Below are 15083 nucleotides of genomic sequence, written 5' to 3'. Positions count from 1 at the left end.
AAAGTCTTTAGGAGGCCCATGAACTAATTGACTTGTTTAAAATATGGTTCTCACTGGATTGGAATTATATTGGTCACCCACATGATATGTCATATGACAAAGCTGCAACCTTCATTGCCCAAAAGGACAAACGCAGCAGGCACATGGGAACACCACCACCTGCAAGTTCCTCTTCAAATCACACACCATCCTGACTTAGAACTGTACCACCGTTTCTTCACTGTCACTGGGTCAAAATCCTAGCACTCTCTCCCCAATAGCTCTGTGGGTGTATCTACACCACATGGACTACAGCTGTTCAAGAAGGCAGCTCACCACCACCTTCTCAAAAAACAAATAGGGATGGTGGTCAGCAACACCCTCATCTCCAAAACAATTGTAAAAAAATCATACATTATTAACATTCAACTTTAAACATATTGAAATTTCCTCTTACCACTACACAACCTTAACAATTGCATGCTGCAAATGGGATTGAGAGAGGGAACGGTAGAAACTATAACAAATGCACATGCAACAATAACTCATCCGGAAATTCTAACACTCACTCATACCTATAAAGTGGAGGAATGCACAGATGTAAACCACTTTGGTTCTCCCCATACAAGACTCTGCAAACCATCCTACCAACACTGGAGTCAAGGTACTAGCTCCAACAAAACATAGATTGACAATCGCAGCCTGATAGTTCTTGTAGCCCAGTTTCAGAGTGCAGAAAAGAATCATGTTGCACACAATCCCGAAGTAAGTAAAGCGTTCGCACAGCTCCACCGACAGCAGACAGATGACAATCTGCAATTTCTTTCTAGAGTACCGTGCCCCTGCACTCTGCTCCGGATTAAAGCCTCTGGGTTTCCTTCTCTTTCGTTGAGAAGGACTAAGACTACCGATTTCTGGCAGATGTTTCAAATCCACCACTGCCATTGCGGACTGCCTCAGCGGCAGGCGGACTGAGGGCCTGGGCAGATCATCTGTCAGTTCTCATTATCCAATTACCAGGCTGCTCCGACTCACTCCCGAATTCCACATGCAAGCACGACTATTTCACAGCTTTTTATCGCACCTCGATGTTCCTTCATCGATAACCACACGGCAATCTCAATAATTGAGTTTTGGGAGCTCAAGTCTTCATTGCAGCGTATAGCATCATAAAATAATTCGACTAGGGGTCCGGTAAAGGACTGGAACTGAAATGTTTACCTGACTAGTTTCTCGAACGAGACTGACTGACTGACTTGAGATGTGAATATCTAGAGGTTTCTGCTTTTTTCTCACAATTCCAAGATTTTCAGATGTGGTTGCGTTTACACGTCAATTTGCTTGTAACGTCCTGTTTATCGATGTCACTGTTTTGCTATCCCTTTATTAGGAGAGAGAGAGCATAACACGTCATCAATAATTCAAGAACGTCAGAATTACAATCGTCTTCTTTAGTGAAACAGATTTTCTTTTTGTTAGCCTGGGAAATTAAAGGTGTGTGGGAAAATGTATTACTTTATTTAGAAAAAATAAACCGTTTAAATGCTAAGAGAGGCGTGTTGGAAAGATTATCATTACAGTGGAACTTCGGGTCAGACCTAAAACGGGATAACCCATGGAGGCCGCTTGAAAGATATTATACAGTTCGCAGTCCATGAACGACAACTATGAGCAAATGATTAAGAGTCCCCGCAGGTAAAGATAGTATGGACTCTAATCGCCGCCTCCCAGTTTTGGTATGCGGACTCTATATTGCTTTGCTTGGTGTGTGTCTCTTTGGTGAACCACGTGTCCGCCCATGAGCCCATAGCCTGCCCGGCTGTACAAGGGCTGGTCACGTACAGACAGACAACTGCCAAATTCCAGACAAGCGTTCCGAGGACATTATTAGCGGCGTGGACCCAGCCCCACTCCTGCATCTCAGGCTAACCCCACCGAAAAATGTTTAGCTGTTTGTTGCTAAAAAAAGGAAAAACTGTCCGACCACCTCTGAAGTCAAAACGTGAAGTTCTGCACCCCTTAAAATGCAGCGCGCACTAAAATGCGATGTGATCATTTGAAACTCGTGTATTCGGTGCTGGGCAGAAGGTCAAAGATTTCAATAAATCTGAGAGAATAGTGTCATTGAGGTTCTGCGAATCCAAAAAGAAACGCAAGCCATCCAATAATTTGCTTCATGTGAACAGGACATTTACCTCTCTGTGAAGTGCCAGTCTGCATTCTTGGCGGTGCGAGTGCTGGCATTTACTATCAGTGCCACCTCCCTTCACGTGGCACTTTTGGTAGATATCCTAATACACTCACCCAGTAATCTCCTGTCCTACTTCATTGGGGAGATTTTGCAGGTCGGAATCTGAAATGGCATCATCTTCTCTGGCCTTTCTCCTTCTTTGGCTGCCTCTGCCTCTGTCAGCCATTCCTGGAACAATAATAATAATAATGAGACAGCTAGCTGACAGTAAACTCACTGATCCAAAAATAATTGCCCCAACCAACTGCTGTAATCTTTACCTGGCGTCATCTTAAAGGCTGCACTCTAACATCCATGCACGCAATGCCCCTTCTTTATAAGAGGGGAGGTAGGAACATAGGACTTAGGAGCTGGAGGAGGCCATTCAGCCCTTCAAGACTTGCTCTGACATTCAACAAGATCATGGCTGATCTGGTTGTGTTATCAACTCCACATTGTCACCTACCCCCACCCCCCCCCCCCCCTTAACCCTTGACTCCCTTGCCTATCAAAAATCTGTCTAACTCTGCTTTGAATAAATTCAATGACCCAACCACTGTTTTCTGGAGAAAAGAATTCCACATACTAATGACCCTTTGAGAAAAAAAAATTATCCTAGTCTCCATGTTAAGCGGTAAACCTCTTATACTTAAACTGTGTACCCCAGTTCTAGTCTCTCCCACAAGTGTAAACATCCAGTTATACCAGGAAAGGGAGGGAAAGGGACCATCAGGGAGGGAGGGAGAGCTGGGGACAGCGAGGAGAGAGAGCGTGGTGATGATCAGGAGAGAGAGCAAGAGAGAGAGGGAGGGGGGTGACTGGGAAAGCTGTCGGATGAGGTCAGGAAAAGGGGGAAAGGTCTAGCAGTGGGGAGCACTGACCCATGGATTTAATGTAGAACAATTTGTTTGTGTGTATGTCTGTGGGAGTGGGCTGTATTTAATGGAGTCATGACAGGAGTCTTGTCCGCCAGCTGGAGAATTGGCAAGAGCCCTGCATCGCCTCTTTTAGGGATGATTTCAGTGCCACTCAGGCACTAAACTAGACAGCAGCAGGCCTTCCCCTGGATAAAGGACTCCGGAGGCAGAAGTTCCAACCATTGAGAGCTGCCAGCCAATCAGAGGCCAGCAGTTCTTTTGAACAGTGGCACCACCAGGGAGGTAATGGTTGCTGCTGGTACTACACCCAACTTAGGCTTAGGATTGTTGCTGGATCTTAGGCCACAAGTGAGTGATGGCCTGGGAGGGAGGTTGCAGTGGGGAGGTGGGAGAGCAGGGGTCAGCAGCAAGGACAGGGGTTGGCTTTCAGCAGGCCCCTTCCCCTTCCCAATGCTGATTCCCTCAATCAGGCACTAAATGTCTTTGAATGAGGGACCTCCCTGGTGCACCCAAGCAAACATGCCAGGATTTGCTTGTTGTGCTTGCTGCATGATGACCCCCCTGCCCGCTGTTGGGTTGATACCATAGATGGTAGATAACACCCTTAATTGGGCATTAATTGGTCACTTAAGGGACTCAAATGTTGGTGGGGTGAGCTGCCAAGGACTTAATTGGTGGCAGGAAGGTAGTGGGCCCCACCTACCACCCTCCTGCCTGATTAAATAGCCCACCACCACCAAACTCACCTGGGAGGGCATTAAAATCTGCCCTGTGTGTGTGTGTGTGTGTGTACATGTGTGTGTTAGGTAATATGTGTAAGCACACCGTATGCTAGGACTAGGAAGGAATGTTGTTTAGGGAGTGCTGTTAAAGTAGTGACATCTGTATTGAAAATTACAGCTTAAAATGTAGTGTACATGGACTTCCAAAAGGCATTCAATACAATGCCACACAACAGACTTGTGAGAAAAGTTATAGCTCATGGAATAAAAGAGACAGTAGCAATGTGGACACACAGTTGGCTGAGTGACAGGAAACATAGGGTAATGGTTAACAGATATTTTTTGGGCTGGAGGAAGGTTTGTAGTGGAGTTCCCCAGGAGTCAGTATTGGGACCCTTGCTTTGCCTGATATATATTAATGATCTAGATCTTGGTGTGCAGGGGACAATTTCAAAGTTTGTGGATGATCTAAAACTTGGAAGCAATATGAACTGTGAGGAGGACAATGTAGAACTTCAAAAGGACATAGACAAGTTGGTGGAATGGCCGATAGGTGGGAGATGAAGTTCAATGCAGATAAGTGTGAGATGATGCATTTTGGCAGGAAAAGCATGAAGAGACAATATAAAATAAGGGGTACAACACTAAAGGGTGTGCAGGAACATAGGGACCTTGGGTATATGTACATAAATCATTGAAGGTGGCAGGACAGGTGGATAGAACAGTTTATAAAGCATACTGTGTCCTAGGCTTTATTAATAGTACAAGAGCAAGGAGGTTATGCTGAACTTGTATAAGACATTGGTTAGACCTCAGTTGGATTATTGTGTACAGTTCTGGGCGTCACACTATGGGAAGGATGTGAACGCATTAGAGAGAGTGCAGAAGAGTTTTACAAAAATGGTTCCAGGCATGAGAAACTCTAGTTATGAAGATAAACTGGAAAGTTGGGACTGTTCTCCTTGCAGATGAGAAGGCTAAGAGGAAATTTGATAGAGGTGTTCAAAATCATGAGGGGGCTGGACAGAGTAGATAGGGAGAAACTGTTCCCGCTCATAAAAGGTTTGAGAATGAGAAGGCACAGATTTAAAGTGATTTGCAAAAGAAGCAAACATGATGTGAGAAAAAACTTTTTCACACAGCAAGCGGTTTGGGTCAGGAATGCACTGCCTGGAAGTGTGGTGGAGGCAGGTTCAATTGAGGCATTCAGGAGGGCATTAGATGATTATTTAAATAGAAACCATGTGCAGGGTTATGGGGAAAAGGCAGTAGAATGGCACTAAGTCATTATTGGAGAGTCGGTGCAGGCACACTGGGTCAAATGGCCTCCTTATGCACCATAACAGTTCTGTGATTCTTTAAAAGCAAAGTCACCTTATTTAAATGGCTCACCGCCGAAAGTGGGATAGATACGATCTTTCAGCTAATAAATCAAACATCATTTCCTTTTTTATAGCTTGACAATTTATTTTTCAAAATGAAATCACCATTTAATGTGTGCTCATTATTTTAATGATTAAGAACATCTCAGTTTTTTAAGGAAAACCTCTAATGCAGAGCTAACTAAATTTGATTTTACTAAACGATAACATTTTTGTGGAAGTCCTGAGAGTTTGTGTAGGATTTTTAAATGGTTACACATGTTGGACCAGCTCGGTGCTGTTAGGAGTTAAGAAAAATGACTTATGATAACCAATTAATAAAAAAAATCTGGAATTAGCAGTAACAGTGAACCATGAAATTATCACTTATACCATCAGGTTCACTAATGTCCTTTGGGGAAGGAAGTCTGCTGTCCTTATCTGGTCTGGCCTGCATGTGACTCTAGAAATGGTGGGGCATACCAGTGCCATCCACATCTCATGAAAGAATAAATGATAAAAAAAACCTCTCTTTTCTGCATCCTCTCCAAGGCTTTGACATCCTTCCTAAAGTGTAGTGCTCAGGATTGAATGCAATACTCTGGCTGAGGTCTAACCAGTGTTTTAAAAGGGTTTAGCATAACTTTATTGCTTTTGCACTCTATCCCTCTGCTAATAAAGCCAATGATCCTTTATGATTTTTTAAAACAGCCTTCTCAATTTGTCCTGTCATCTCCAAATATTTGTGTACCTAGAGCTCCAGGTCTCACTGTTCCTGCACCCCCTTTCAAATTGTACCATTTAGCTCACATTGCCTCTCATTTCCTTCCTACCAAAATGTGTTACTTCACACTTCTCTGCATTACATTTCATCTGCCATATATCTAGCCATTTTACCAGCCTTTAATTAAAATATTTGAGCACAATTTCTAATGTGGGACATTGTAAAGCAAACTATTAAACCTAATTGAAAAGCTCTGTATAATATGCATTTAAAGGAGCAGTGTCAAGAAAAATGAAAGAATGCTTGCAGTCAAGTAATAATCAGATCTCACAAGGATAAAGTTCACACACGGTAATTATGACGGCCATACACCAATCCACTTGAGGAAGTCATGTTCAACTTTTGTGTGATATAGACTATCACTGATAAAATGCTGTCAAATATCAATATGCAAAATTTTGTCAACTCTTTTCCCTAAATTCTCAAACTAATCTACCACGCGATGTTGTTAAAAAGAGATTTACACTTAGATCATTAAGTGAATAAAATTCTGTGTGAATAATGTTCAAAGGTCTTGCTGTATTTTGTTCTACTTGACTCAGATCTGTTTGATTGAAGTAGCAAACAAAATGAAAGTACAACATTTTTTTGTTTTGGTTTGCCCTCCTCACCTTTGCTACAGACACTGACTCTTTACTTGATATACTTGAACCATGACAGTGAGGATCAGCAGGTGGGTTGAGTGCGGGGAGAGTAGGACATCCTTAGACCGTGTAAGTTGACTCAGTCTGGGGCTCCAAAACAAAGCTTCCCCTGGATCTTTGCACGCCGTGCTTAACAAGGATTATCAAAGTCAAACTTGCCCATTCCCAGTGCTTGCTGCCTTACATTGGATGCTAGCCTGGCAATGCCTCAAATTTAAAACTCTTACCCTTACATTCAAATTCCTTCACAGCCTCGCCCCTCCCTATCTCTGTAAGTTCTTTCAGCTTCATAACCCTCTGAATTTTCTGCCTTCTTCCACTTTTGGCCTCATGTACTCGTGGCCATGCCTTTGGCAGCCTAAACCCAATGCATTGGAATTCCTCCCGTAAACCTCTCTCTACCTATCTCTCAGTTAGGATAGTCCACAATTCAAGTTCCACAACTGGTGCAGGTTGTAGAATGATGAATGGAACATTTGGTAGAACACTCTATATCTGTTTCAGGCTCTCTGTAACATAGCATCCAAATTGTAGCAAATGTCTTTGTTTGCATAGTTTGTAAATTAATGCTTGTTACAACTTTAACCGGGCCAAGATTTTGCTGTGGTAATGATGGCACAAGTACTGAATCAGCATCCACCCTCATCACTCCACTGACAGCAACTTTGAAGTCTGCAGAATAATGAACAGAATAATGCAGAGATTCAAAAGCTATTGTCAGTGATACTATGCTCCTCCATAGAAGTTTCCAGTCTGCAATTGCAACCATGAGTTAATGAATAATTCCACTTTAATGCTGGTAGTCTCAATCTTAAAAACCCTTGAAAAGTTACACATTATTGAATGAAGTATAACTGGGTTGCTAGTGATGTACTAAGTTCAGAATAATGGCTAAGCACCCTCTCTGGTCCTGAAAATCTAATTTTATATTTGTGGATTGTCAAATTTTTCCACAATGGATAAAAAAATCCACATTTTTATTTTTTAAAAAATTATCTTTATATTAGCTTCCATCTTAATCCAAGTGTGATCATTTATTTCACAATCCGAAAATTTAAATTAAGGGTTTTAACTTCCTGGTTTGTTGTATGTGAATATTTTAATGTGATTTGTTCCCTACCCTTTGCTTGCTGCCAGATTTAAACTGCCATTGGGAGAGGAAAATTACTCCACAGAAATCACTGGATCACAGGGCAGCTTTTTTTGAGGTCAGTGGAGAATGTCCCTGCTTTGTCATGACACGATGGCAATTGAAATGAAATGCTTCATTCCTGAGCTCCTTCCATTTTTGTCCTTTACAATGCACACAGTTTGAGAACTACTGATTTACAGAGGCTATCTCCCATACTATGACAGAATGTTGTGGAGTCACACAGAAGCAGGACAGCTGGAAGGTGAAAAATCAAGCTGTAATGTCTGCACCACTTTATTTCCAAGCCTGATCCCCCAGCAGACTTTGTAGGCTGGTTTAGTGTATTCCCTCAGAAAATAAGGCATCACAATGAAGACTCTGACTGCTTCTTCATCCATATCGATTGCCAGGCCACCAACTTCTGCCAAACTTGCTGCACTGTTGACTTGTTGGGTGGAGGGTTCCCCAGGAAAAGAAACAAGATGCTGTGGGTATTGCCACTTCATATTAGATATTCTACTCAAAGCACAGCATTACTGACTGTTCCCATAAGCAGATCTTGTTTTCCCTAGAGTTTTTCCTTAAACTTATATTTAGTTAAATGATGGCAAGACCTGGGATCAAACAGAGAAACCCTTCCCAGCATATGCTAGCCTATTGAGAAGTATCACATGCCGCCATATGATTACTCTAATCTTTGGCAGGCATATTGAATCTGTTTTATTAAACTGAGGCTCAGACTTAAAATTATCTGATGATTTATTTAAATAAAATAGGTACATGAATGGAATACTGCGTAAGACAATGTGTTATAGTCTATCATGGCAGCCTTCTATCTCGCGAGAAGTTTTTTTGCACTGTGGTGGTCAAATCTGTTATAAGTGTGATTTTTTTTTACATATCTATCAAAATATTAAAGTGCTGCTCCCTGAGCTGTCTCTCACATATGTACACCAAACATACGCAAATAGACATTCACTTCTTGTGTGGTGAAGTTCACAGTGGAATCAAGGATATGGTCAGCTTGTTTTTATGAAGGTTCTATGTCACTCTATGTCCTCCGCTTGCTGAAGGCTGACTATGACATGCCAACTAACCACCTGACAACTCAGATAAACTTCCCCAGGAATATAATTCCAAACCCTTTGGAAATACAATATAGCCCCTATTGATAAAGGATGGCAATTCCTATAATTCAATTAGAAAGTCAGCCACTGTTTGACAACTTCATAAGGTGCTTGTCATAGAATGTAATAGCTCCACCCATTTAAATAATTAACACTGTAAACTTCCTCTGGTTCATAGAACAAGCCATTAAATTATAGATTATATTTGTGTAGTCCAAGAAAGCTACTCAGCAAAAGTGTCTGGTTTCTAAGCTAATTTTCTTTGAAGAATACTCAGTTATCTCTGTTTGACTCTAAAATTAACCCTTCATGTGATGTTTTTCCAGAGCAGAAGTTAGGATTTGGCAAGAATCAGAAGACAAATGGGTATTAGCTCAGACATTTGGCTTAATGGAGACATTGGAGATAAATTGCGATCTTGTGGGTATTTGGTAATGAGGGTGAGAATTTTCAAATCAGTGCACTGTGTTTGTGAGTTGTGGAGTTTGGCAAGTACAGGAGTGACAGGTGAGTTGGATGCTGTACTGGATAGGATGTGAACGGTAGTGGTTACAACTTGTGTAAGGTGCAACTTGAGAGGCCAGAAGGAAGGCACTGTTAACCTCTGATCTGCAGGCAATTAAACCAGGGACATAGATGGTGTAAGCAATGTTGGGGTATGGGGGTGCTGTGGGGGGAGTTGGTCTTGGTGGTGAGGTGATGGTTGTTCAAGGTATTCAAAGATGCTGGAAATTTATATATTTTTCTTTCTGGGAGACTCCTTTTGAAAGAAAGAAAGATCTCTTGACAAAACACAGAAACAAAGGATGGTTTTCCAGCTCTAGTCAATTCCAGATTTCAACCAGTGCAAACCAATTAGTTGGGATGGATTTAGTAAATATTCTCTGGGATATTGTAGTAAATTATGGTGAATTTTCCATTGGAACTGGACACTAGGACTCATGCCTTAGAGTTTCTAACTGACTTGGCTGCCCTTTTCCTCGTATTTGCATAGTGTTGGATTAATAGAAGTAATAATGATTCGGTTTGAACCTTATTGTGAAATTGCTATTTGTATAATAGACCTTTGGAATAGTTTTCTTTGAGTTGGCTAGCTCCAATCCGTATAACTCTGAAAGAAATTCCTGCTGGTGTCACTGTGTTATATTACTACAAATTCATAGTGACTTTAGATGTACATATGCACATTAATAACCTGGATCACTACTAAGCACATTAAAATCTTGACATGTTTAGCAGTTCCCCAGCAGGGTGTTTTAACAAATGCAGTATAATACAGCATGAAACACCACCCCTATGAGCACTTGGAACTGTGCTGGCTCCTTAAATTAAAAGTAAGTCAGTTAAAGGCATCTGCATTACCATGAGCAAAGTCCACATATTCTAGTCATTTGACCTTGCTCCATTTGCCTTTAAAATGTTTAAATAACAATAGCAACTTTCACATAGAGCCTCTAACGTAGCAAAAAGCCCCATGATGCTTCACAAGAGCATAATGAGATAAAAAAATTGACACTATGCTGATAAGGAGCTTTCAGGAAATGCAACTAAAAGCCTGGTTAAAAGGCAAATGTCCAAGTGTGTGTCTTGAAGGGGGGAGATGGAGGTGGAAAGGTTTCAGGTGAAAATTCCAGAGCTTTGGACCAAAATTGTCATGGAAAGCTTTTCTTTTAGCATTTTATTTTAAAGGTGGAACAGAATGTTTTGTTATCCAAAGCTGACCAAAAACCCTGATAAAATTGAATTTTCCTTTGATTTAAGCTCCTTCCTAATGTATCACTACCAACATTAACGTGTTGCTGCATAGCAATTGTCAGGGAGCTACTGCTGGTTTTACATATCCACAGTGATAAAGTACATTTACATATTTACATATCTAACGGTGTCAGCTGGTTTACCTTAATCTTTTCAATTTTGATTCCCTCCCTATCATTCCTGGGTTGTTGCCATTGCTGGCAAGACCAGCATTTATTGCCTAGTGCTAGTCATCCCAAGATGGTGGAAAGGGTCTTCTACTTAAACCACTAGTAGACCACTTGAAAGTTCAACCACTTTGATGTGGGACCTGAAGTCACATTTAAGGTGCATCTCTCAATCATCAGCAAAGTGATGGAAGGGGTCATCAACAGTGCCTTCAAGCAGCATTTACACAGCAATAACCTGCTCACTGATGCTCAGTTTGGATTCCACCAGGGCCACTCAGCTCCTGATCTCATTACAGCTTTGGCTCAAACATGGGCAAAAGAGGTGAACCCAAGAGGTGAGGTTAAGAGTGACTGCCCTTGACATTAAGGCCGCATTTGACCGAGTGTGGCATCAAGGAGCCCTAGCAAAACTGTAGTCAATGGGAATCAGATGGAAAACTCTCCACTGGTTAGAGTCATACCTAGCACAAAGGAAGATGTTTGTGGTTGGAGATCAATTATCTCAGTCCCAGGACATCACTGCAGGAGTTCCTCAGGGTAACACCCTCAGCCCAACCATCTTCAGCTGCTTCATCAATGACCTTCCTTCCATCATATTCTCAGAATTGGGGATGTTTACTGATGGTTGCACAATGTTCAGTACTATTCACGACTCCTCAGATATTGAAGCAGTTCAAGTCCATATGCATCAAGACCTGAACAAGATCCAGGCTTGGGCTGATAAGTGGCAAATAACATTTGTACCACTCATGTGCCAGGCAATGATCATCTCCAACAAGAGAGAAACTAACCATCGCCCCATAACATTCATTGGCTTAACCATCACTGAATTCCCCCATTATCAAAATCTTGGGGGTTACCATTGATTAGAAACTGAAATGGACTAGCCATATAAATACTGTGGCTACAAGGGCAGGTCAGAGGCTGGGAATTCTGTGGAGACTAACTCACCTGCTGACTCCCCAAAGCCTGTTCACCTTCTACAAGGCACAAGTCAGAAGTGTGATGGAATACTCCCCACTTGCCTGCATGAGTGCATCTCCCACAACACTCAAGAAGCTTGACACCATCCAAGACAAACCAGCCCATTTGAATGGTAACCCATCTGCCATCTTAGAAATTCATTCCCTCCACTACTGGCACACCTTGGCAGCAGTGTGTACCAGCTACAAGATGCACTGCAGGAACTCACCAAGGCTCTTTCAACAGCACCTTCCAAACTTGCAGCCTCTACCACTGAGAAGGACAAGGGCAGCAGATACATGGGAACACCACCACCTGCAAGTTCCCCTTCAAGAAGCTCACCATCCTGACTTGGAACCATATTGCCATTCCTTCACTGTCACTGGGCCAAAATCCTGGAACTCCCTAACAGCACTATGGGTACCTACACCACATGGCTTTCAGTAGTTCAAGAAGGCAGCTCACTACCACCTTCTCAAGGGCAATTAGGATGAGCAATAAATGCTGGTCTATCCAGCGATGCCCACATCCTGTCAATGAATAAATAAAAATTGTAAGCAACTGCAACTTTCATTTATATAGTGACTTTAATGTAGTTAAACATCCCAAGGCACTTCACAGGAACATTACTGGATAAAATTTGATACCTAGCCATATTAAGGATGTTAGAAAAGATGACCAAAAGATTGGTTAAAAAGGTAGCTGTTAAGGAATGTCCTAAAAGAGAGTGAGGCAGAGAGGTGGAGAGGTTAGGGAGAGAACTCCAACACTTTGGCTCTGAGCAGCACGGCCACCAATGATCAGCCAATGGAAATCGAGGATTTGCATGAGGCCAGAATTAGAGAAGTGCTGAGATTTCAGAGGGTTATAGGACTGGAAAGGGTTACAGTGACAGGAAGGGATGAGGTCATGGAGCGATTTAAAAACATGGATGAAAATTTTAAAATCAATGTATTGCCAAACCAGAAGCCATTGTAGGTCAAGGGCTACAGGCATGATGGGGGAGTTGTGGGATGTGGAAAATAAAAGCTCATGGTGTAGGGGGTAACAGATAAGCATTGATAGAAGATTGGTAGCTAACAGGAAACAGAGAGTAGCCATAATTGGGTATTTTTCTGGCTGATGGGATGTAATGAGTCGTATGCCACAGGGATCAATGCTGGGGCCTTAACTTTTTACAATTTATATAAAGGACTTGGATGAAGGGACTGAAGGAATGGTTGCTAAATTTGCTGATGACACAAAGATAGGTAGGAAAGTAAATTGTGAAGAGGATGTAAGGAGGCTGCAAAATGACATAGATAGGTTAAGTGAGTGGGCAAAGATCTGGCAAATGTGAAATTATCCATTTTGGCAGGAAGAATAAAAAAGAAGCATATTATTTAAATGGAGAGATATTGCTGAGCTCTGAGATTCAGAGGGATGTGGGTGTCCTAGCAAATGAATCACAAAACGCTAATATGAGGGTACAACAAGTAGTTAGAAAAGCTAATAGGATGTTATTGTTTATTGCAAGGGGAATTGAACACAAAAATAGGGAGGTTATGCTTCAGTTGTGTAGGACACTGGTGAGACCACACCTGGACTACCGTGTACAGCCTCCTTATTTAAGGAAAGATGTAAATGCGTTAGAAGCAGTTCAGAGAAGATTTATTTGACTAATACCAGGAATGGATGGGTTGTTTAATGAGGAAAAGCTGGACAGGTTAGGCTTGTATCCGCTGGAGTTTAGAAGAGCAAGAGGTGACCTGATCGAAACCCATAAGATCCTGAGGTTTCTTGACAGGGTGGATGTGGAGAGGATATTTCCTCTTGTGGAAGGACCTAGAACTAGGGGTCATGTTTTAAAAATAAGGGGTCACTCATTTTAGACAGATATGAGAAGAAATTCCTTCTCTCAGAAGGTTGTGAGTCTTTGGAACTTTCTTTCTCAAAAGGCAGAGTTTTGAATATTTTGAAGACAGAGCTAGATAGATTCTTGATTAACAAGGGGGTGAAAGATTATCGGGGATAGGCGGGAGGTTACAATCAGATCAGCCATGATCTAATTGAATGGCGGAACAAGCTTTAAGGTCTGAGTGGTCTACTCTTACTCCTGGTTTGTATGTTTGTATGTTCGTATGTTAAGATATGGGTAGCAATGTTTTAGAGAAACTTAGGTTTATGGTTGTATATAATTAGTTAAAGGACATCAAGGTACCAGTTGTGGGCTTAAATCAATCCAGCAGCTTCATGGTTACTGATAGCAGTTTATCATTTCACATGTTTAAAAATAAATTCATATTCTAAAACTACTATGGTGGGATTTGAATTCACTCTTTGGATCACTAATCCAGTAATATAGCCACTATGTTACTGTACCACGTGTGTATCTCTTCGGGTTGCATAACTAGTTTTGTTTCTTTGTATTGCTGAGTGAAAATATTAATCACTGCCTGAGATACAGAGAAAGACACATTGACACAAGATCATGTAGCTCCCTCAAACTGCTATATCATTTAAATTAAAAAGTAACTTTATATGTGAAAGTTCGTGTCACATGTTTGTGCCGGACTGATATAGCATTTCGATGTTGCAGCTTTCTCAAGGCTTGTAAGCGTTACAACAAGCAATGTTGGAACTAGTCCCATCTGAAAATGCCCCAGTATAAGAGAGCAATGCCTCGTCATTCTCGGCAAGCTGCAAAATAAGCATTCTTCAACAAGAGTTGCCAACATCAATGACACATCAAAAAAGAGCAAACTGCAAATGTACTTTCCCCCTGAGCTGTATCAAATTACAACAGCAGTTGTTCAGTAGGGATATTTTTCAAACTATTTTACTTAATTAGGATGAGGTAACCCTTAAACAACAACTTTCTATCCAGAATTACCTGGAAAAACTCAGCAGGTCTGGCAGCATCGGCGGAGAAGAAAAGAGTTGACGTTTCGAGTCCTCATGACCCTTCGACAGAACCAGTTCTGTCGAAGGGTCATGAGGACTCGAAACGTCAACTCTTTTCTTCTCCGCCGATGCTGCCAGACCTGCTGAGTTTTTCCAGGTAATTCTGTTTTTGTTTTGAATTTCCAGCATCCGCAGTTTTTTGTTTTTAACTTTCTATCCAGCCATTCACACCTCATTTATGACATATCTTTTGTTTTTCTTACTTTATCCATTACCACTCCCTTTGGCTTTTGTACCCATGAAGCATTTTGTCATTTAATCTCTCCTACCCTGCACCCTATCACAGACCTTTCTCTGCCCACTCTCCCCCCCCCCCCACCACCCCCCCCCCCATTTCAAACATTAACTCTGATTCTCTTTCCAGATGCTGCCTGACCTGCTGAGTATTTCCAGCA

At 41.7% G+C, this 15083-nt stretch overlaps 1 protein-coding gene across 6 annotated transcripts in view; it reads right to left on the bottom strand.

Moving 5' to 3' along the window:
- slc15a5 (solute carrier family 15 member 5) overlaps positions 1–14680 on the bottom strand; it is a 58164-nt gene extending 43484 nt beyond the window's left edge. For 4 of the 6 annotated variants that reach the window (XR_005944799.1, XM_041202706.1, XM_041202707.1 and 1 more), the window contains exons 1-3: positions 14618–14680; positions 2284–2398; positions 555–1360 (exon numbers count right to left, since the gene is read on the bottom strand). Coding sequence is in view for 3 of the 6 variants with exons in the window: in XM_041202706.1 (XP_041058640.1) it covers positions 555–924 (370 nt within the window). In the remaining 3 variants the exon portion in view is untranslated. Of the gene's footprint in view, positions 1–554; positions 1361–2174; positions 2225–2283; positions 2399–14617 lie in introns of those variants that run through there. The other 2 variants (XR_005944801.1, XR_005944800.1) reach the window with 2 other exon arrangements.
- Between the last annotated feature and the right edge of the window lie 403 nt (positions 14681–15083).

This window comes from Carcharodon carcharias, chromosome 13 (genome assembly GCF_017639515.1).
Source record: "Carcharodon carcharias isolate sCarCar2 chromosome 13, sCarCar2.pri, whole genome shotgun sequence".
Lineage (NCBI taxonomy): Eukaryota > Metazoa > Chordata > Chondrichthyes > Lamniformes > Lamnidae > Carcharodon > Carcharodon carcharias.
This window is presented reverse-complemented; position numbering and strand designations above follow the sequence as displayed.